This window comes from Sturnira hondurensis, unplaced genomic scaffold, assembly GCF_014824575.4.
Source record: "Sturnira hondurensis isolate 20B ecotype Veracruz unplaced genomic scaffold, ASM1482457v3 Scaffold0003801, whole genome shotgun sequence".
Lineage (NCBI taxonomy): Eukaryota > Metazoa > Chordata > Mammalia > Chiroptera > Phyllostomidae > Sturnira > Sturnira hondurensis.
In genome coordinates, this window is record NW_028076432.1 from 1,139,416 (window position 1) to 1,162,918 (window position 23,503).

The window sequence follows — 23,503 nt, forward strand, 5'->3', positions numbered from 1 at the left end:
TGGAGAAAAGTTAAATTACCTTTTGTACTTGTTTAAAATGACAAAGGAATGTGTAACAGATTTGAATATTTCCATCAAAAGTTGTTTGTGGGTTTGTTTGTTGTTTTTTTTTAAGGAAATTTCCGTGATTAATATATACTTTGTGGATTTGGTCATAATTTTAACTTTGTGGATTTGGTCATAATATTTTGCAGGAACACTGAGATTATCTGTGAGAATATATTTAAGTGAAGCTAGAATTTTTTTAAAAAACCCTCTCATGGTAGTTTAGTACCTGTGTTTCATGTATTTTAAGATTATTAGATTTGACTGCTTGCTGTCTAGGCATTTTCATCCATGGGAATCCCAAGGCCTTATATGGTCAAGACTTAGCTTTTGGACTTTTAGTGAAATGCAAGGCACCACTCCAAAAACGAGAGGACAGGGTAGCTGGCTTTCACTTTGTCTTCAGTGTTCTCTTGGCTGCCTTTATTACCACAGTAGCTAAATTACTGAGAACTTCATGTGCATTGGGAGTCAGTCAGTCTTGTGGAAGAAATTCCTTTTGTGGCAGTAGTTTTATGCTAGATTGCTTTTGCTGTGGTTATATAATTTGGTTTTTTAAAGAGAAAACTTAGAGACAGTTCTGGTTTATTTTATGCAAGAAAGGAGAGGATCTTATCTGCATGTGGTACAATGGAATTGTGGGTTTCATTAATGGCAGGTGTTAAAGAAAGTGGAAGTGAAATGATTTGCTTGCAGTCTTTCCTACCTTGGAACTCCTGCCACCTTGTTAGGCGGCACAGATGCAAAAGGTGAACATTTAAGAATAGCAGTGATAGGCAGCCAGCAAAGGGCTGCCAAAACAAGCTTATTTCCACACTGGTGTGATCTTTTCAGCTCTGGTCATCTTTTTTGCTGTGAAGAATGTGCTAGAAAAAAAAATTTTTTTTCCTGACCACTTTTTTTTTAGATCCTTATCCAAGGACATGCTTACTGGTTTTAGAGAGAGGGGAAGGGAAGGGGAGAAAGAGGGAAAGAAACATCAATGTGAGAGAGAAACATTAATTGTTTGCCTCCTATAGTGCCCAACAGGGGACCAAACATGCAACCTAGGTATGTGCCCTGGCTGGGAACTGAACCCACGATCTTTCAGTTTACAGATGACACTCCAACAAACCGAACCACACTGGCTAGGGCAAGAATGTGATGTTTTGAGTGATCATGAGTATCACTCATTTGTACATTTAACAAATAGTTAAATGATAGACAGTTTAATATTTTGTAGGTATTAAATTTCTTAGCATAAATAAACATTTTTCATGTAGAAAAAGAGAAGGTATTATGTGTATTATTCCCCCTAACATAATAAGATTGCATAATGCTCTGTAACTTATCTATCCTGCTATAGTCAGTCAAATATGACATAGAAAAATTGATTTCTTTAATATTGTCATCTACAGAAGACAAAGAATTAGCAGCCTATTTCTGAGTCCTACCAGTGAAACTAAAATCATACTTGTAGGTTCCTCCATTCAACATTTGATTACTGTCATTTGTATTCTAGGTATTATTAATACATAATGGGGTCCTTGCCTTTGAGAGCTCATATAATAGTGGAGGCAAAAGGAAAAGGAAATGAATGCACAAATAGTGTGCGTTGGTAGAAATTGTAATACAATGTTTTAGGGTAAATATGTTCATAATATTACAGAAAATGGAAGGAGAGAATGATTTAACTCTAGTAAGGAGATTAAAAGAAGGCTAAGTTGAGGAGCAGTCTGTGGGGTCCATCAACACTTTAGCTGTTATTCAGAGGTACTTTTTTGTCCTCTTCCAGAGAACTTACGAAGTCCCAAACTAACTCACTTAAATCTTATGATCAAAAATAATTGAAATTCTATTATCAGGTTACTTTTTCTTGGAAATTGGATCCAACGGTCTCCTTTTGCCAACCTGCTTTTTTGTGAAAGAGCTAATAATGTGCTTTCTGTATGGTTTTTAGCACTGGGTTTAGTTTTATCTAAAGACCCTTCATTTGTCATGTCTGTTTCAGCAGGGCTAACATGTCTGTAGCCCCTCTCTTTCTGGCAGAAATGTGTGTCAGAATCTTTTATTTTCTAATTCATTCATTCACTCATTCATTTGTTTCTTTTGTGTTTTCAGCTTTCAAACTGTCTCCATTTTTTTCCTTTTTATTGAATTTATTGGGGTGACATTGGTTAACAAAATTAAACAGGCTTCAGGTGCACAATTTCACAACACATCATCTATACACTGAATTGTGAGCTCACCACTCCAAGTTAGATTCTATGTTTCCAATTTTGGAGAGGACTGGGGGCTAAGGCTTCAGTGGAATGACGTTGTGTTGGAAGTTGGTTTCAGCTACGTGAAATCTTGCCTTCTTAATTATTTCTCTTGATTAATGAAATCTCAAACATTGTTATGAAACAGGGCAAGAAGAAGCCTTGAGATATATAGTTTCTTTTCTCATCAAGGTGGTCCATTGATTGTTTTTTTTTTTTTAGTTGCTTGGTCAAGTTTGTCATTGTCTTTTTTTTTTTAATTGTTGATGCTATTACAGATGTCCCCCGTTTTCCAAAGTCTTAGCTGGTGAACCATCCCAAAAGAAGTTTCTTGGATCCAGTAATTATTGTTGCATAAAAATCTGCATACAAAGTTTTCTCTATAAAGGTGAAAAATGGTACAAAATTTTGAAATTATTAATTTATTGTCAATTATCTGTAGTTATTGGTGCTTAAAATCTGCATACAGAGATTTCTCCCAAAGGTTAAGAACAGTATAAAATTTTGAAATTAATTCATTATCAATTATCTGTATCTGAGAGAGACTTAGAATTTACAGTGCAGTGGCACACACATTTATTATAGATAGGTTATGTGTATGGAACAGTGGTTACTAGGTTGTGTGCCTCAACTTGAACAAAAAAATTGGTTTTGGTAATAAAAAATAGATGTTAGTGGGAAAGGGGATTTGATGATAAGTTTTGCAAGTAAAACTGTTTTATTCCAGTATTTCCTAAATTTAGTTGTTTTTAAAAACCTTTGTGTTGAAGACTGTTTATTAACTTTTCTAGATCAGTAGTTTCATGGAAACAGTTGGAAATATTGCAGTAAATATTTGTGATAAATTATTTGTAAATATAAGAGCACTGACATCTTTTTAGAACAGTTTGGAGAAAGTGATTGAATCAATGTGTTATGCAATATGAAATTGTACATTTCCTTTTCCTGTGATGCAAAGGATTGTGTAATTGCTCTTCAATACCCTCCCTTCTAAAAGTAAATAGTGAAGGAATAATAATTTTTATTACATATTAGTTGAATGGGGTTTTTTTGTACCTTTATACTCATCAAGCGTGAGTACTGGCATGTTATCAAATAATTGATAACATGTTCTGAAGTTATAATTTCAGGTTGTTTTGAAATTTCAGGAAATGGAGGATGGTTCAGTGTTAGAGCTTTAAATTCAGATAACTCTTTTAGATAAAAGGAGCAACTGATGACATTTAGGGGAGTTGAAATACTGGAGAAAAGACAGATAAAGTAGAGAAGGGAACATGGTGTTTGGATACATGCAGGCGAAAGCCATGAAAACTGGTATAAATAAATGCCTTCTACATTCAGAGTTAAGCAATGTAGCCATTGCTTATTGCAGTGTAACAAATGACCCCTAAACTTAACATTTATTATCTCACATTTTTCTTTGGTTCAGGGATTTGGATGTGGCTTAGCTAGGTATTTTTGGTTTACATGAAATTGTCTCACATGAGATTGCCCTCAAGCTATTATTGGCTTGTACTGTGGTCACATCTGAAGGTTTAATTAACTAAGGGGGCTTCAAAGCTCACTTGTGTGGTTATTACTGACAGACCTTGCTTTCTTGCCACATAGGCCTCTCAACATGACTGCTTCTGGATGTGGCAGTTGAGTTTACCCAGGTTGTGAGTGATGCAAGAGAGGGCAAGAGGAAGTATATGCCAAAATGAAAGCAATATCTTTTTATAATCTAATGTCAAAACCTAATCTAACCCCATCACTACTATTCCTCATTTAATCTGTTAGAAGCAAGTTATTTGGTAAACTCTCTTGTGTAAACTCCCACACTTAAGGGGAGGAGTTTACACAAGAGTTTGACTACCAGGAGGCAGGACCTTACTAGAGGCCATCACAAGCAGCAGACTAAAATAAAATAATTTTTATGGCGTTTTTACATACCTCAGTTCACGTTAGTAAATACTTAACAGTTGGTTCCTATTTACTGTGCCCTTCTTACTAGAAACTTTTTATTTCTCCCTTTCCTACAGTTCAACAAAACACTTGAAAATGAATTATATCTTAGCATGTTTGTTTGTTTTTCCCCTCTGCTTTCCATCCAGATGTTTGGTGCATCTCTTATTTTGTGACTTGAGGTGTTAATTTATGCTTTCTTAATTCTTCATTAGTTGTCCCTGAAATGCAGAATAGCTTAGTAGTCTAAAATGGAAAATAATATTTGGTTAAAATAACCAAATGAGATTATTTTTTCAAATGTTTCCCTAGGACCCAGGATTATATATCTTGGGTATATAATTATAATATATAAGTATATATTATACTTTTAACTTAGTCTTGATATTTTTTTGCTGAAGCATACCTGAATATAGCAGAACACCTACCAGATTCTCAGCCTCCATTAGACATATCTTTGTTCTTTTCTTTCTGAAATGGATGCAGGAATATAGTTCTATTCCCTGTTTTTATTCCTCCTATTCATATCATGGCATGACAAAAAATTGTCTCTCCCCAAACCCCACTCCTTTTTCCTTAGTTTCAAGTTATACACACACATCTGTTTCCTTAAAGTTTAATATTAATTCATGATAATTCATGACATTTCATGAAATAATTTATGTATTCTAGAATGAGGATAAATAGAGATTAGAGAGGTTATATCATTTTTGTAGTTTTATCTACGTATAGGTTTATTTCAGGTTAGACTATGAGTTTATTGCAGGTAAGGTTTGGCTCTTTTTAACTTTGAGATAAGCACTATGCTGTATGATAAAAGAGTAATAAAAATAGTTGCTTCATGATGCTGACTATCCATAACTAGCCATGATTCATTTAGGGAGTATCATTTCAGAATCTCTTTGTGCAAATCATTAAATATTTATTTAAAAGGCATGTATTACATAACTTTTAATTAGAATGTGTTAAGTTTAATTTGCCAGAACGGGGGAAAAACAGGAGAATAGAGTAATGGTTAAATTTTAGTTTGTTGTTGGTGGTTTGGGTTTTCTTTTTTTTTTTTTAACAACTAGAGAGTATTTCCCTAAATATTTTTTAAAGATTTATAAGCTACAAGTACATTGCAATGGGTTTTTTTAAAGCACACTCCAATTTTAGATTCTAGGAAAGTTTAGGAAATCAGCACAAACATTTTTGCTCTTTTTTTTCTCATCTCATTTTGTTAGCCATATGAATATTTCTACCTTGCTAGATTTTATAATGTTTACATTCTTCTTGAATCACTTATTATGAGTCTTTGGCCATCCTGTCTTGATTTCTGAATTTATTTTGTTCTTTTTATTGGCTAGATTTAATTCTTAGATTGTCTTACTTTTGATCTTGTGTTTTATTCAGTATGTTGTTAAGTAGAACCAAAATGTGACTCATTTCCTTTGGTTTGTCAAGTTGTATTTTCTTCCACATTGTTTTCTCTATCTGTGTTTTTGCATACTTACTACTTTTCGTTGTTGTTGTTTTGTTTTGTTTCCTCCCCTTTTTCAAATAGTCATGGTCCCTCAGGTATGATATATGCTTTTCCTTATCACATTTTACATATGCTGTTTATGCCTTGTCTTTTTTTTTCTTTCATGACCATGGTCATCAGTGGTTCTCAGTCTAGTGTGTTTTTTGTAAATTAGATAGGGAACTTTTTTAAAAGTGGAAATTTCTGGGGGCCACCCTCAGGGATTCTGATTTCTGCTCTGTTTCTCCCAAATCTAGCTAGATTCAGTGCTCTGCTTATGCACATATCATTTATTGTACCTCATTTCATTATTTGTTTAGTTACATGTCTTGCCTGCTGTATTTCTGCACTCACATAAGCTCTGTGTGAGTGCAGAAATATGGTCTATATCTTTTATCAGTATATTCCTAGGAACTGGCATCATGTCTGGCTTTAGTAGGCACTCAGTAAATACTTGTTCAATTTATGAATAAACTGGCCACATACTTTGCTGAACACTGAAGAAGTTCATCAAGAAACTGTTAGCTCTGGCTGGTGTGGCTCAATGGATTGTGCACTAGCCTGCAAACCAAAGGGTTGCCAATTTGATTCCCAGTGAGGGCATGTGCCTGGGTTATGGGCTAGGTCCCCAGTAGGGGACACGTGAGAGGCAACTACATATTGCAGTTTCTCTCCCTCTCTTTCACCTTCCCTTCCCTTTCCCAAAAAATAAGTAAATAAAATCATTTAAAAGACAGTTAGATAGCTAACAACTGTATGAATCTTTTTATTTATTTTGGAAAACCATGAAAATTTTGTCTTCACTGTAGATAAGCTTTTGGAAAAATAACTCAGTAATTTTGACTTCTATTGATATATATTTTAGTATATTCTTCCAAACTCTTGATTAGGCATATCAGTGGGAAGAATTGTATAATGCATACTCTTGTAACCTGTTTTTTTTTAATTTAATGGAATAAATTAGTAAGCAGATGCTTTTATTTCATCCCCTGAAGCTAAATTATTTTCTTACTGGTATATATGGCCTATAAAGATTAAGGTTTAACTTAGTACTATATTTATATGTTTATCAATAAAAGAAATAACAATGCTCTGTTGTAAGAGTAGTAGATAAAGAGCAAACTTTAATCTTTGCATGTGGTTTTCAGTTTTTGGCATTCTCATTCAAGTACTCAGTACTTAGTGGGTGAAATATGAATGTTTAAGCAATACTTAGATTACTTTTAGCCTAAAAACTTTCATTCTCTCTTTTTTTTAAAGATTTTATTTATTTATTTATCTTTAGAGGGGAAGGAGAGAGGGAGAGAAACTTCAATGTATGGTTGCCTTTCGTGCGTCCCCTGCTGGGAGTGGGCCTGCAGGGAACCGGCCTGCAACCCAGGCATGTGCCCTGACTGGGAGTTGAACCGTGATCTTCTGGTTCGCAGGCCTGCGCTCAATCCACTGAGCTACACCAGCCAGGGCCTTCATTCTCATTTTTTTAATCTCAAATGTTTTTTCAGATTTTCTTATATAGTCTATTTGCTATATTTAGTTCATTCAGTCCACAAATATGTAGCATTTTACGTACATACTTTTTTAGGATACTCTGTATACATAGGTCTGAACTTTTCTTAATCTAAATGAAGAATTCTGCATGGTTTAACCAGTGTGTGTAATCTATTTTGAATTTAATATTCCATAATTTTTATTATAAGGATAGGTTTTTATTTTTACATCAGCTTTCCTACTTGTTTATATGATAAGAGTAGAAAAGCAAAAAAATTAATTAACTTTAAAAGCAATGCTGAACTTATTAGCTGTTTTTATAACTAAATATGATGACAGATAACCTCCTAAGATTATACATGCTCTTTTATTGGCCAGTTTTAATGCAAGACAAAGGTGTTTGTTTTTTATTACTTAGTATGAGAATACTATTTGGAGTTTTTCATTGTTTTTCTTTTATAAACCATACTTATAATTCTTCCTTTGCTACGTCCAAATTCCATTTTCTTTAAAATAAAACAAAAACTGCTTTGATCTTCAGTTCAGAATGTATGTTATGGCATGGGCAGTTTTCTAGTATTATCTATAAATTTCTGTTCACACCAGTTGAACAGAACTTAATTTTCCTCACGAAGGAGTTGTGAAGAGTTGTTTTAAGGAAGTAGAAATTGATTTAGAGAAGTTTGTATTCAAATTAATTTGTCTATTTATCAGAAATTATAACTGTGTTACTAATGATTAGACAGTGACTGGAAGCATTTCAGCTAATTCCCTAAAATCACATTTTCACTTAAGTTGCTATAGTTACATTTATACAACTACATCTTTTCTTTTGCTTTACTCTCCTGTATTGTCTATAATTTGTATGAATGAGCTTATATAAAGGTGTTTGAAAAAGATTTAGAATACCTAAGATTTTTTAAGATTAAAATGTAATTATCCTTTTAGAAATTGTTGGTAGATGGGACTTTTACCAAAAGTAGTGGTACTTAGGAACTTCCGCCAAGATGGAGGCATAGGTGGAAACACTGAGCCTTCTCCCACAACCAAGTTTGAATACAACAAAGGTTTGGAGAACAAGGACACACCCAAAGACCAGAAAACTGAATTATACGGAAGTCCGACAACTACGAACCGTTCAACGGGGACGGTAAGAGAGGCGGAGCCAGCAGCGTAGCTGGGCCGGGCAGGACAGATCCCCCGACTTAGGCGCGCAGGCAGCCTGGAACCAGCCGGGGTGTGGGGCAGACTGACCACGGTCGCACATTTGCGCACAGCGAGACGGACCACCCAGGCCCCAGGGGGCGAACCCAGTGGTGGAGGGCTGATGGCGGTGGCACACTCGCGTGCAGTGGAACGAAATGCGTGGGCCTGGTGACGGTGGTGGCTGCGGTGCCAGCGGCGGATCGGAAGCCATTGTCCCTCTTTGACCCCGCCCCCACATACAGTGTCACAACCCAGACACTGAGTTTTCCTGCTCTGGTGAACGCCTAGGGATCCGATCCTGCTACGTAACAGGCACGAACAGCCCAAAAGATGGCGCAAGCAGAACTCAAATCCCAGAGCCAATAACTCTAAGCGACCAAAAAATTGCCAGCCTCTCAGAAGCACAATTCAAGACACTGTTTATCAGGATGCTCACAGAACTGGTAGATTATAGTCACAAATTAGAGGAACATAGTCACAAATTAGAGGAACATATGAAGGCTAAACTAATTGAAATGAAGGGAGATGTCCAGGAAACCAATAGCGATGGAAAGGAAACGGGGAATCAAATCAATGGAATGGACCAGAAGGAAGAACAAAACATCCCACCAGAAAGGAATGAAGAAATGAGAATTCAAAAAAATGAGAGGCTTAGGAATTTCCAGGACATCTTTAAATGTTCCAACATCCGGATTATAGGGGTACCAGAAGGGGGAAAGAAACAGCCACGAGTGGAAAACTTATTTGAACAAATAATAAAGGAGAACTTCCCCAGTCTGGCAAAGGAAATAGACTTCCAGGAAATCCAGGAAGATCAGAGAGTCCCCAAGAAGTTGGACCCAAGAAGGAGCACACCAAAGCATATCATTACATTAGCCAAGACTAAAATGAAGGAGAGAATCCTAGAAGCAGCAAGGGATAAGGGGACAGTCACCTACAAAGGAGTACCCATCAGACTGTCAGCAGATTTCTCAAAAGGGACCTTACAGGCCAGAAGGGGCTGGAAAGAAGTATTCCAAGTCATGAAATCCAAAGACCTACAGCCAAGAGTGCTTTATCCAGCAAAACTTCCATTTAGAATGGAAGGACAGATAAAGTGCTTCTCAGATAAGGTCAAGTTCAAGGAGTTCATCATCACCAAGTCCTTATTATATGAAATGCTAAAGGGACTTATCTAAGAAAAAGAAGATGAAAAATATGAACAGTGAAAGGACAGCAAACACACAGTTATTAACAACCACACCTAAAACAATAGCAAACCAAGAGGACACCTAGATCAGGAGTGGAACCATAGAAATGAAGAACACATGGAGCTTTAGAAACGGGGGTGGGAGGAGGAGAAGGGGAGAGAAGGCACAGAAAATAGCATAGACGGTAGGTAGAAAATAGGGGGGAGGGCGAGAATAGTGGGGGAAATATAGAATCTAAAGAACTTGAGACACGTGGTTATAAACTAAGGGGGGAGAATGATGGGGGAGGAGTGTGCAGGGTGGAGGGGAATGAAGGGGGGAATAGAACAACTGTAATGGTATAATCAGTAAAATATATTTAAAAAAATAAATTACAATTCAATCACTATTAATACTTGAAAAATAAAAAAAAAATTTAAAAAAGTAGTGGTACTTAAAGGAATACATGACAACTCTCCACCATTTTTGTTCTAAAATTTATAGATGTACAAGAATATAAAAAAGAAATTTAAATGGATGATGTAGCACAAGTCTTATGTACTGATATAAACATAGTAACACTATTTGACAGGTACTACTTTTTAAGTGCTTTATGTATTAATTCATATATTTCTCTTAGTAAACATTTGAGGTGAGTACTATTACTCTTTTCCAGAGCAAACTGGCACACAGCATTCTAAGCATTTTACCCAGTAACACTCATCTAGAAAATTGCAGAACTGAATTAATCCTAGTCTGGCTCTAGAGTCTGTACTTTTAACCAAACTGCTTTTATGAAAAGGAATATAACAGTATTAGAATATATTTCAAATGCTGCTAAGTTTGTAATTGTGATTTTTTTTACTCAATTGAATTCCATAGTTGCCACATACATTTGTTTTTATCTTTTCTAGGAATGAAATATAATGACTTTTTACGATACATATGCCCTACCCCAAATCTGTCTTTAAGCTATGGAATCTCTCTACTTTGAGCCAGCACTAAATAGCTTCTTTATTCAACTTTTTGTTATTATACTTCTTAACTTTTTCCTTAAAAGTGTGGGGAACAAAGGTCATCCTTGAACTTAACTTCCTAAGAAAGATAATAGTCCCTCTATAATATAAAAACACATTTTATATATTTTAGTTTTTTGAATTGGTTTACGTCTCAAGTTGACTTTCTAAGTCAGTGACTCCTAGGTTATCTTCAGACCTTGCTCAGATATGTACTTTTTAATGAGATCTGTGTGGACCATCCTAGTTATAAGAATATCTCTTAATGTTCCCACTGATATTCCAGAAATTTCTATTCTCTGCTATCATGTCGTTATACGTAAAATTATTGTTATTTATGGACTAGTTTCCTGTATTCTAGTGTGATCTTTACAACTCCAGACATTCCCAGGGCCTTGGCATATATAATTTTTAGTATATATTGTATAATATGAAAGTAGCTGAAGAAATTAGGGGTATTTAGCCTTAAAAATATGTGAGGATTATTAGTGAAAAAAATTTTCATAATATTTTAAGATTCTCAGTTGAAAGAATTCCATTTGATATATGGAGCTTTAGGAGTCAGGGAATAGAAATTAAAGGAAGACCTGCATGTGCAATTTAGAAAAAGATAAATGTCTTATACTGGAGGCAATACATTGTAGCCTTCTTTTCCTTTTTAAATTGTATAATCTACATAAAACACAAAGCTTTAAGTGTACCATCTCATACATTTTTAAATATATATATGTCTAAGTAAAAAATCAGACAGGTAGAAAACATTTCCAGTCTTCCAGAAAGCTCCTCATGCCCCTTAAAGCATTCCCCCATAAATTTAACTATGATTCTGATCTTTACCACCAGGGATTAGCTTTGACTGGAAACCTACAGTATGTATCCTTTGTCTCTGCCCTTTTGCACTCATCTCTGTGTCTGTGAGGGTCATCCATGTTGTTGAAGGTAGGTAGCAGTAGTTTGTTCTTTATGGTTAATGTTCTTTTTTTTCCTTGATGCATAGGAATCTATTACATATGAATAGAATCTCCCCTGCCCCCCCCATGCACGTACATACAATCCATACTATTTATTTATCAATTACAAAAACTTTAGCAGATGCTTTTGAATGCTTTTCTGAAGGTTAAGTGAATTTTATACTTTCAATAGCAATTTGGTTGTTTCTTCATATTACAGAAATGTAAAGAAGAAAATAAAAATTACTCTCATCACCAATGTTAATGACTATTAACCTTTAGTATATATTCTTCTAGTTGATTTGAGTACATATTTTTGGTAAAATTGAACTCATTAGGCAACTTGTTTTGTATCCTTTTTAAAAAACTTGTGAACATACATTGTGAACATTTTCTCATGTGCCTTTGTAAACAGTCATTTCTTGTTTGCTTGACATTCTCCATTGCTAAAAAGCCAATAATCATTTTTATATTAGATACATTTATTGAATAGATTTTTATATTTTTATGTTGATAAAAATCAAAATACTGCTTTGAGCCAGCCTATAGAAATTAAAAGAGGTTGAGAGAAAAAGAGAATAGAATTGAGTATCTTTTCTCAATAATATTAATAATTAGCTTACAAATAGTCTATTATTTCAAGCCATTGTGAGTTATTGGGTATCTCAAATAACATAAACTACTTTCTCTAATACAATGAAATTGTGATTTCTTCTTTCATTATTAGATAGCTATGGTTCTCAAATCTCTTATACTCATTTTTAAAAAACTGTTCCTTGAAAAACACTGTTCTTTTCCCAAGCATTGTATACTTAAAGGTTGCTTATAACTTGTTTCAAGAGGAAGAATTATGGTTATATAATGTTAAACTTGTTAGGGAATTTTAAGTTCTTCCCTTCACCTGAAAGATAAAGACACCAAAGCCCAAAAATTACTTGTCCATAGCCACAAATTTTGTGGCAGAGTCAGAACTAAAGCCTAGAGACAGAAGTTCTGATTCCCAGTCAGTGCTTTTTGACTTTAGATATAAAATACTTTGTCCTTAGTGCTTTCCTTGACACCAACTAAGAAAATACTAATTGCTTCTGTGGTAAAGGAAAATTGGTTTTATTTATACAACAAACACTTACATGCCTGCAGTGTATGATAGCCTATTGCAGAAATTACAGATAAATGAGAAATATGTTGGCAAGCAGCGTGTGGAAAGAGCTTGTTTTTTGGAATCTGAACATGTATGTTACCACCTCAGCTCTGTAATTGCCCTGTGTGGCTTATCCAAACTACTTAATCTCTTTGAATCTTCATATTCTTGTTCATTCACTCATTTATTGAGCCTCTGCTATACACCAAGAATTATATATGGTGCTGTGGGAGTGCAGCCAAATTCTTGTTCTTATGAGGTTTTTTGGTGAGGTAATGCATATAAATCAGTAAAATAGAAAAAGGACCTGTTAATACTACTTGACACAAGGTAAGCATTGATAAAATTTCCCTTATTTACTATTGGCTGAGGTTCTCAAACTTTTTCATCTCAGTACCCCTTTACACTCTTAAAAATTACTGAAAAGAGCTTTTGTTTCTGTAGGTGGTATGTATTAATTTTTAAAATACTAGATGTTAAAACTGAGGATCTTAAATATTCATTCAAAATAGCAGTACTTTACCCATGTTACAGAATTAACAACTTTTAAATGAAAATAATTCTTTTGCTCCTTTTGAAAGCTTGAATTTATCATTGGCAACAAATACTGTTAGTTGTTTTTTTTTCTTGAAATGACAGGCTTACTTTTTTCATTTTTGAGAAAATTTCTGCCTGGCCTGTGGCTCAGTTGGTTGGAGCCTTCCATACACCAAAAGGTTGCGGGTCCAATCCCTGATCGGGGCACGTGTGCAAGGCAACTGAATGATGTTTCTCTTCTTTCTCTCTCTCCCTGCCCCCTTTCCTTTCCCTTCCTCTCTCCCTAAATTCAATAAATATATCCTCAGGTGAAGGTTTGAAAAGAGAAAAAGAAAATTTCTGTCAAAAATCCAAGTTAAACTAACTGTAGTTTATCATTTAAGTAAAAATTATATTGCATGGAAAAGTGGCAGGTTCAGCTTGCATCTTAGCTGCCGCACAAGTGCTTTTAGTCAGGGTAATAATCATACTCATAAGTGTTCATGCATAATTCTATCTTGTTCCATAGGATATTAAAAAGATGTGTATTTAAGGGTGATATTTTAATAAAACTCATGATTTTTACTGCTTTCTAAAGGACACTCATAAATGAAAATAGCTTTTGAAAAAAGTTGAGTGCATAGCGAAGACAGTGACAGTTAAAGGGCTTTTTTTGTTTGTGGATTTTGTGTGTGTGTGTCACAGCCTTAATTTGTGCTAAGGTGCCAACAGTTTTACCATTTGTGCTTTTGTACTTCAAGTGCATGTGTCAGTCAGCACAGTAAAAAGGGGAAGTACCATCTTAGTATTATTTTGAAAATAGTTTTGACCATGTCTGCTTCCTGAAAGGATCTCTCTTCCCCTCGGCAGACCACATTTTGAGAACCATTACTATAGAGGATATTTTTGGTGTTTAAAGTTTTGATTGTTTTCATTTTAATGAAATGTACTTGTTTTCCTTGTGGTGTTGGCATAGTCTAGTCACATGCACTACTATTGTATGTGTATCTAAGCAAGGACTCCTGCAGTTTAAATTCTTAACACATTGGCCTGTTTGATGGCAGTACAATCAAAGTAGCAACAGACTAATTTACAGAAAATATTTATATTATAAAAGCTGCAAAATAGTAATTTTATTTCATTGGTATATTATTGGGAGTGTTGATTTAAATCTTTCGTAATCTTTTGTGTTTTTAGGCTTGCATTGATGACAATGTTGATATGGTGAAGTTTCTGGTAGAAAATGGAGCAAATATTAATCAACCTGATAATGAAGGCTGGATACCACTACATGCAGCTGCTTCCTGTGGATATCTCGATATTGCAGAGTAAGCCAGTTCTCTGTTTATTTTTATCGAAATACCATTCTAGAGACCTGAGATTTTACAGATATTGTCATTATAGGTAAATGAGTGAGCCCTGGCTGGTGTGATTCAGCTGGTTGTAGCCTCCTCCTATAAACCAAAAGGTCATGTGTTCAATTCCTGGTCAGGGCACATGCTTAGGTTGCCAGTTGTAGTACCTAGTTGGGCGCATATGAGAAAGCAGATAATAGATATTATTTGTTAAAGTGATGATACCCTCAAACTTTTACAAATGCATGATTATTTTTATCAACATTGTCTCTTTCAGCAATTAATTTCACTAACGAGTGTGAGAAGTTAATGAAACCGTTCGTAATTTTCTTGGGCCTAGGAAAATACAGCATGGTGGCTTAAGAGATAGGGTGAAAATATCCTCCAAATCAGAGCATCTGTAGAGTAAAAGGGCCCTGTTAATAATAATGTAGAGACGATCGTTATAAACCAGGAATAACCTAGGAAAATTGTGTCGCTCTGCTAAGTAAAGTATTTGGAGTTAACTTTGTTGCAAATCTTGGTTCTCCATTTACTAGCTTTGTGCTCTTGGTCAAGCTACTTAGCCTCTATGATTAATATTATTTATGAAATAATATGATTATTTGGAAATAATCTGGCACCTTCCTAGCTCTTGTTTCTCATATTGCTTTTCACATTTTTTCATTATGTCAATACTGGGCTACTTTTGGTTCCCTAACATTCCCTGCTGGTTCACATCATTGTTTCTTTGCACATAGTGGTTCATTTGCCTCATTTCTTTACTTGATCAGTTCCTACCAAACTCTTCAGATGTTGATTTTCTAAGAGCCACTTGTTTTAGAAACCTTTCTGGTATTCCTGACTGATTCATCATGGACTTTAACCTATCAGTTGTGTTACGCACAGAATAGTGCTAATTATCCCTGTTGAAATGAGAGCTGAAACAATGAAATGGAGAGTTTACTCTAAAAATTTGAGGCTAATTAGGATACAGTGAGTTCTAAATTTTTGACCTCCTCTGGAGATTGTAGAATAAAGAATATGAGATTACAGTTTAGTTTCTAGACATTTTAACAATTTCATATCTGGTGTTATAACCTAGCAGAAGCCGAGTGTATAGAAATGAATGATAGTTCTTCATATTCTGGCTCAATATAATTACCAAGATAATTACCAAGATAATTACCCTCAATCTCTCCCTGCTTTGAATAAAATAGAAGTCTTAGGGGAAACTAAAAATATAGATTTTTAAAAAAATTTAATTGTTCTATTACAGTTTCCATTCTTATCCCATTGCTCTTCCCTGCTCTGTCAGCCCCCACCCCGTTTTCCATGTCCATGAGTCCTTCATACATGTTCCTTGAATAGACCCTCGTAATGCCCCTTCCTCAGAGTGGATTAGAAGTATAAATGAGGCAACTTAGGGAGTATCATGTTAATGTTCAACATATGCATTGTTTTACTAAATATTGATGGGTTAAGTTTTGAAATGTGTGCATTAACATTATTATCTTCCTTTGGTGTGCTGAATTGACAGTGTTGTGGATCGAATTGTGTCCCTATAAAATTTAGAAGTTAAACATTAACCCCCAGAACCTTGAAAGGTGACTGTAGAAATGGAGCTTTTAAAGACACAAGTAAGTTAAAGTGAGACCTCTAGGGTGGACTCTAATCAAGTTTTACTAATCCTTACTATCCTTATAAGAAGAAGAAATTTAGACACCAAAAGAGTCACTAGGAATGTGAAGACAGAGATAAAAAACCATCAGAGGACACTGTGTGAAGACAGCCGTCTGCAAGCCACGGGGAGAAGTCTCAGAAGAAACCAAACTTGTAACACTTTATTGAACTTCTGGTATCTAGAACTATGATAAGATCATTGTTTAAGCATTTAATCTGTGCTATTTTGGTAGCACTAGCAAACTAATATAGGAAGTATAAAATTCTCACTGTCACATCAGGTATTCTTCCCTAAAAATTACAATGTTGATGTCACTGGGTTATGGAATAGAAGTAAAGTTGAATAGTATGACTTTCTAGCTTAACTAGGAAAGGCAAATAACTGTGGAGCCTAAGAAACCATTTATTCAGTTTATTGTTCCAATTTCAAACAGTTAGTTATAGCTCTCTGACTATAAATGATAACTGGATTATTGATGTAATTACTCTATGCAGGACATTGACAGTCAAGTCTTCTGACTGAAGAAAAATGGCAGCATTTTAATTTTGTTGTTTTTGTATTAATTAGCTGGAATATTTTGTAAAAGAAACTTTCTCATATCTGCTGTTCCGTTACCACTGGGGACAAGTTTTATAGGACCAACAGAATATATTATTATTTCCCTCCCCTCCATATAATGATTTTTACAATAATAAATTGGTTCACTAGTTACCTTCAGAAAGAACTGATTGTTCTTTTGAGGTCTGAGTAACTTCAGGAGTTCTGTGTTTGAACACACTTAATGTGTTTAAATCCACTGAAGTTATATTATCCTTATTGATTGGTGTATTATACCATCTTTGGTTATTAAAACTCTCTTCATATGACTTCTGTGTCTTTGAGACATGACCAAAAAGAGTGAATTTTAACACCTTCCTCGTACTTAGTATTATAAGATGTTCCAGACATCTTTTACATTTCCTGCCCTGGTCTGGATTTACATTTTTACCGTGGAGCTCCTTCCTAATAACGGGTGCTAGAAGTGCTTGTTGTTACTGTTGATTTTTTCCAATTCAGATTCGGCAACAAGATGTTTTTCGTTAATTTCTCCCTCTTGTATCAGTATTTCCTTTTTCTCTCACTTCATTGCCAGGAACAATAAGATTAACAATTACTATTTGTTTCATCATATATTACACATACATTATGCTGCTTATAACAATAATAGCACCATCACCAACAGCAACAATATGATTACTAAAAGCAGTTTGAAGTTTTGTTGGTTGGTTTGGTTGGGTTTTGGGCAGGGGAGAAAGGAGGTGCATAAGTATTGCTCGTCCTTTGTGGATAAATGGTAGAACATTATACACACATTTCTCTACTTTGTTCTTTTCACTTTACAGTTTATTATGAAGAATACTATGTAGTGGAAGATGGAGATATTTCTCATCATTCTTTTCAAATTTAGTACTCCATTGTGTAGTTTATTCAGCCTGTGCCTATTGATTGACTGGTGAATGCTGCCTGTTGGAATGAGTGCAGTTTTAGCCTTGGAAGGGATTTTTGTTTGTTTGTTTGTTTTTTGTATTCTTGTTCTTGCTTTATTAATGTTTTGGTTATTGATGTGAGTGTTAGTCTGATATAATCTTTTTGTATTTTAATTTCATCACCACCTTTCTTTTTTAGGCCTCCACTATAGATGTTTAAAGAATGCTTGAGTTGCTTTAGTGCTAGCCATACAATTTTCCAGTAGTGGAGAAAACTAATCCTGTATTAGTGTTAATGTTATAACTAGTCCTGTATTAATGTTATATAGCTTCATAGTATATAGAATATAGAATATTGATTAATTAGTATACTTACTATAATTTTCTTGTTGTTTGAACTAGTTTTAAAGGCACCACTGTTAAGGATTTCATGTCATTTTGAAGTGCTGGTGGAATTACATTCAGTGGCATTTTCGTGGTTTTATTTACAGCTTGGGGAGAGTTTTATTAGCTTTGTCACTTAATCATTAAAGAACCAACTAATTAAGGGTATGAAAACTTTTAAATATTTGTGGTAGCTTATTTGTAGCTTGGCTTTTCTTCATTTTAACCTTTATTCCATAATCATCCGACAGTATCCTCAAGATTTTTCATGACTTGTCCTTCAAAATATATCCAATATGTAACTGTTTTTCATCTCCATTTTCATTTCTCCCTGATCCTGGATACTGTTGTTTTTCACTGGAATTATTGCAGTTGGAATAATTCTAACCATAATCATCTTCCTCTCCCCATGTTTTTTCCATATAGCAGCCAGAATGATCTTTTAAAAATATTTTAAGTGGGATAACATATTTTTACTCAGAGCCCTCCTAGAGATTCATAATGCCTTCAGGGTGGAAGCCAGAGTTCTGGTGGCCTACAAGGCTATTGTGTGGGCCTTTGTCACCTTTCTGACTTCATTTACTCTTGTCCAGGCTCTCTTCGTTTAGTCATTCTGGTCTGGTCCCTTTGCTTAGCCTTAAACAAACTTAGACATCTTGCTTCATAGTCTGAACCTGCTGATTCTTCTGTCTGGAATGAAATACTATTGTTATTTTTGGTAAAAGAATCAGAAATTCTTATCACTTTAAGAACTGTACAAACTTTACCTTGCCAATGAGAAACGTTATAATGCTGATTTCAACCTCAGGAATCAGGCAACTCTATTTAAATTTTAACTTTGCCAAATAATTATGGTTAACTTTGAACAAATTACCAGCTTTTTTGAACCTCTGCTTCCTTGTCTATAAAATGGAATTGTTAATACTTATCCGTACTTTATAAGATTATTTTGAAGATTAAATGAGATAATATATATGAGACACTTGGCAGAATATGTGGCACATACTTAATATTCAGTAAATGTTAGCTAAATTACTTATTCTTCATAATGCAATTTCTGAAGAATTTTGCATAATGCAAATTTTGCACTACATTTAGTGCAAAACAGTAAGCTCTTGTTTATCCCAGATTATTGTAATTTTGTCTCAGGACTAACTAAATGAGCAGAGCGGAGATGAAATGCAGTCATTTGTCATAATTATACTTTGATATGCCAAGAAGAGTTGGCAGATCCATGAATTTTGCTGTTCTTTAGCAAGGGATACTTTTTGAAGGATACTTTGTTAGTATAAAACAGACCATGTATTTTGATTGAAAGTCTTAGAAAGTAAAACTAAATCAAAGCTCCTATGAAAATAGTAAAATTTTATTTGAGAGATACTTATATCTTGCTATAATGACAATTAGGTATATGTGTCTAAAACTATAAACATGATATTCTCATATACATTCTTACTCCATTTTTTTTAAACAACTTTGTGGCAATATTCACTATTATTTCTATTTCATAGTCAGAACTGGGTCCTCATTCTCAAGACTCAAATTTTTATGTTCTGTCCATTTTAACACAGCTGCCTCCTACAGTAGTGTCAGGCATTATGGAATGAAAAGTGACTGCGTGCAACATAATCTCTGTAATCTTCAAGTTTACAGATAAGTATGAAGTCAGTTAACTAACATTAGATACTAAAGAAGGACCAAGAGATGAGTGAACAAATAACACTGAGGAAGAGTTATTTCTATTTAGTCTGATCAGAGAAAGATTCTAAAGAAAACAACAGTACTAAATAATGAATAGAGTTTTTGCCTCTGGGTGTGAAGAGCTGCTTGAGTAAAGTCACATTATTCATGAATGAGAAATAATGTGTGTAAAGCTCTTAGCTGGCTCCTGTCATATTGACTAATTAACATTTGTCCTTTCTTTGTTAAAACATATTGAATGATTCCCATAAAGTTGTTAACTGAACACTGAAGCCAATAAACTACTTCTGCTGAACTCACTCACCTTCATTTCCAGCAACTGAATTATAAGACTACCAAAAGTTAGTTGTGTGTGTTTTAGCCTGCTAATACCCGTCAAACTTATTAGTGATTGTTTAATTTAATCAGATTGCCCCAAACTGATAAAACGGTACAAAAAGAGAAAACTGTTGCTATAGCTATATTAAACACTTTGGAAAGACTCAATAAAGGCAAAGCCCTAAACATGAAATTGCTGTTTATTAGATGTGAGTGCAACAACTGAAAGACTGAAAGAAAAGATACCTAGATAGCTTTTCTATTTACTTCTAGTTTTTCTTTGACTTTAAAGACAGCTTGAAGTCCTAGACAGTGTGTTATGGGTATGGCTTATGCTGAAAGGCAGCAGCATGGAATTAAGTCACTGTAGACATCCTCCAGTGTCTTTTATGTTGAAATAAATGTCTTATTTTTGTTTATTTATTTTCATATATGTATTCTGTTTCATGATTCTCTATTTTAATCAGCTTTTCTGCTTAACCAAGCAAATACTTGTTCTGATTGTATTAGATAAAAAGGCTTCTTTGGAGCTGAAGTTTTTTTCAGGGAGAGCAACATTAGTGGAATAGGGAGAGAATAGCAGATGAGAGTGGGAAGTCTTTGTTTATCCTACTTACTGGAAATAAATTTTTTGCAGTAATACCATATTTTGCCATGTATAATTCCCACTTTTTGCCCACATTTTTAAGAGAGGTAAGTAAGAATGCACACAATACATGGTTGTAATGATTACACACTGTGGATATAATCCACGTATAATGTGCACAAAAACATGGGTGCGCATTATACACGGCAAAATACAGTATTAATGTGTCGAGTTATAAAGTGCTGCCTCAGACTCAGTGGAGTTATTGAATAATCTATAATGTTATCTTTCTAAAAGATTTTACATTTTTGAATGACTGATGGCAGGCCTATATTATAATTCTTATTTTGTAGATGAGAAAACTGAGTCAGAGAGAGAAATCACACAGTAAATGGCAGAGCTAGGATTTGAACCTGTACATTCTAACTTTTCATGTCTGTACTACAGCCACTGCACTATCTGCTCTTCTTTCTAACCTTTGTACTTGGGAATATGATGCTATTAAACTTATTAAGGGATCTAAGGAGCAAGATAGAGGGAAGCAGAGGAGATGGTGTAATAGAACATGGACTTAGATAGGCCTAATTTGAGATGGTAATGTTGCGGTAGGAAACTAGGAATGTTTTGGATATGTTTATAACACATGTACTGGATTTCATCAGATCTAGGGTGCCATCTTTATAACATAGGGCTAATATTTTATTACCAACTCAAGGGTTAAAATAATCAAATTGTGATAGTGTTCTTTTAACTTTTTAATCACCTAGGTTTTTTTTAAAAAAACACATTCTCTGGGCAGTTTAATATCACTGATGTCATGTTGCTTAAGAGTATTCTGCTGCTACCCCTTGGGATTTCTTTCTAAGCCACTGATACGCATTCTGCAATTTTTTTTTTAATCCTCACCCTACAATATTTTTATTGATTTTAGAGAGAGGGGTAGGGAGAGAGAGGAGAGAGAAACATCAGTCAGTTCTCAACAGGGGATCAAACCTGCTATATAGGTATGTGCCCTGACCAGGGATTGAACCCAGAACATTGTTGGTGTACAGGATAACACTCCAGTCAACTGACTGTTGTACAAGTTTGAATATTGGTGCTTTTTGATACTACTATAAAGTATCAATGAAAGAGTTTCAGACAAAATCCAAGAAAACATTTTGAACAACAGTTAAGCTCAACAAACAATGCATGTGAGTCAAAATGAAAAAAATATATGGCTAGTTGTGACCAGGGTCACATGAGGACAGATATCGAAAACTATGTCTTGTCTGCTACCTGGCCAGTATCCTCATTTATAAGAGCTTAATGACTGTAGAAGATTTCAGTGATATTAAAATGTTAGGGAAATGTACATCTTAGAATTATTACACAATAAGTAGGATTTTTGCCTCTGGGAATTGGGAGCTGCAGTACTAAAGTAATAAAGTAATAGATTTTAATTAATAAATGTGTGTTACCAGGAGGTAGTATACGATAAAAAAAGTATAGTCACTGTTCTGGGGAATAATTGAAAGAAATTGGAAATGCTGAAGATAGAACCTTCGGGATTTTTTATATTTAAAGGTGGCCTTGCCAAGAGAAGAGAGAAATTAAAATACTTCCCCACATTTTGAATTTGTTTACAAATGACAACTCAGGTGCCTAGACAATTGGAAATAAGTTTTACATATAGACTCATTTCTCTCACAAGTATTAATCTGGCCTTTTTGGGCATAATTTATTATATCTGTAGCATAATTGTGGAATCATGGTGTCAGAAATTTAAATTTGGCCATTGTCAGGCCTACTAACAATTATATGAAAAATATGATTTATATATAAAAATAAGACTTCTACCTTTGAGTTTTCATAAATTGAAATTGATTAAAAGTTAAAAATTGGTAATGTTGTAAACTTTGCAAATTTTTAAAATTTATTGGGGTTACATTTGGTTAATAAAATTATAGAGGTTTAAAGTATACAATTCTCTACTTCTGGCCAACATGGAGGCATGTGGAAACACTGTGCCTCCTCACCCAACCAAGTTTAAAGACAACAAAGATTTGCTGACAAAAACACAGCCAAAACAAACAGAAAATTGAACTGTACAGAAGTCCAACAACAACGAACCATTCAGCCAGACCGGTAAAAGGGGCGGAGTCATCGGCTGGCGGAAAGGGGTCACGCAAGAAAAAGTGGCCCAACCAACCCAGGTGTGCAGGTGGCAGATCCCAGGTGTGGGGTGGCAATGGGTGGACCCAGTGAGGGCGCAAGGCAGCTGGCTGACTGTGGTCACACATTCACACTCAGATAAACCAGGCAAAAGAGCAGGCAGTAAGACAGACCATGCAAACCAGGGCCCCAAAGACGGGAATTAAAGCCTAAAAGCACCAATTGGAAAAACTTTCAGGAGTTGAGGTGCCAAGAGAGGCTCTCGGGCTCACAGAGAGTTCGTTGGAAAGATCCACAGGGTCCTGGAGGGTGCACAAGCCCACACACACAGGAACCAGCACAAGATGGGACCAATTTATTTGCGGGAAGCAGCAGAGGGGACTGAAATCCGAGAGAGAGCGGAACAAACGCCATTGTCCCTCTCTGACCCCGCCACCACATAGAGCATCACAACCCAGCAACTGGGTGGCCCCGCCCTGGTGAACACCTAAGGCTTACCACCCCCTCATACGTAACAGGCATGGACAGACCAAAACATTATGGCTCAAGCAGAAGAACAACTCAAAGCCCCAGAGCCAGTTCTTCTAAGCAACCAAGAGATAGCCAACCTATCAGATGCACAGTTCAAAACACTGATGATCAGGATGCTCATAGAAC

General features: G+C 35.0%; 1 protein-coding gene across 7 annotated transcripts in view; it reads left to right on the forward strand.

Annotated features, from left to right (window-relative positions):
• PPP1R12A (protein phosphatase 1 regulatory subunit 12A) overlaps positions 1–23,503 on the forward strand; it is a 141,498-nt gene that overhangs the window by 30,886 nt on the left and 87,109 nt on the right. For all 7 annotated transcript variants that reach the window (XM_037042818.1, XM_037042814.1, XM_037042813.1 and 4 more), the window contains exon 2: positions 14,417–14,547. In XM_037042818.1, coding sequence (XP_036898713.1) covers positions 14,417–14,547 — 131 coding nt within the window. The remainder of the gene's footprint in view (positions 1–14,416; positions 14,548–23,503) is intronic.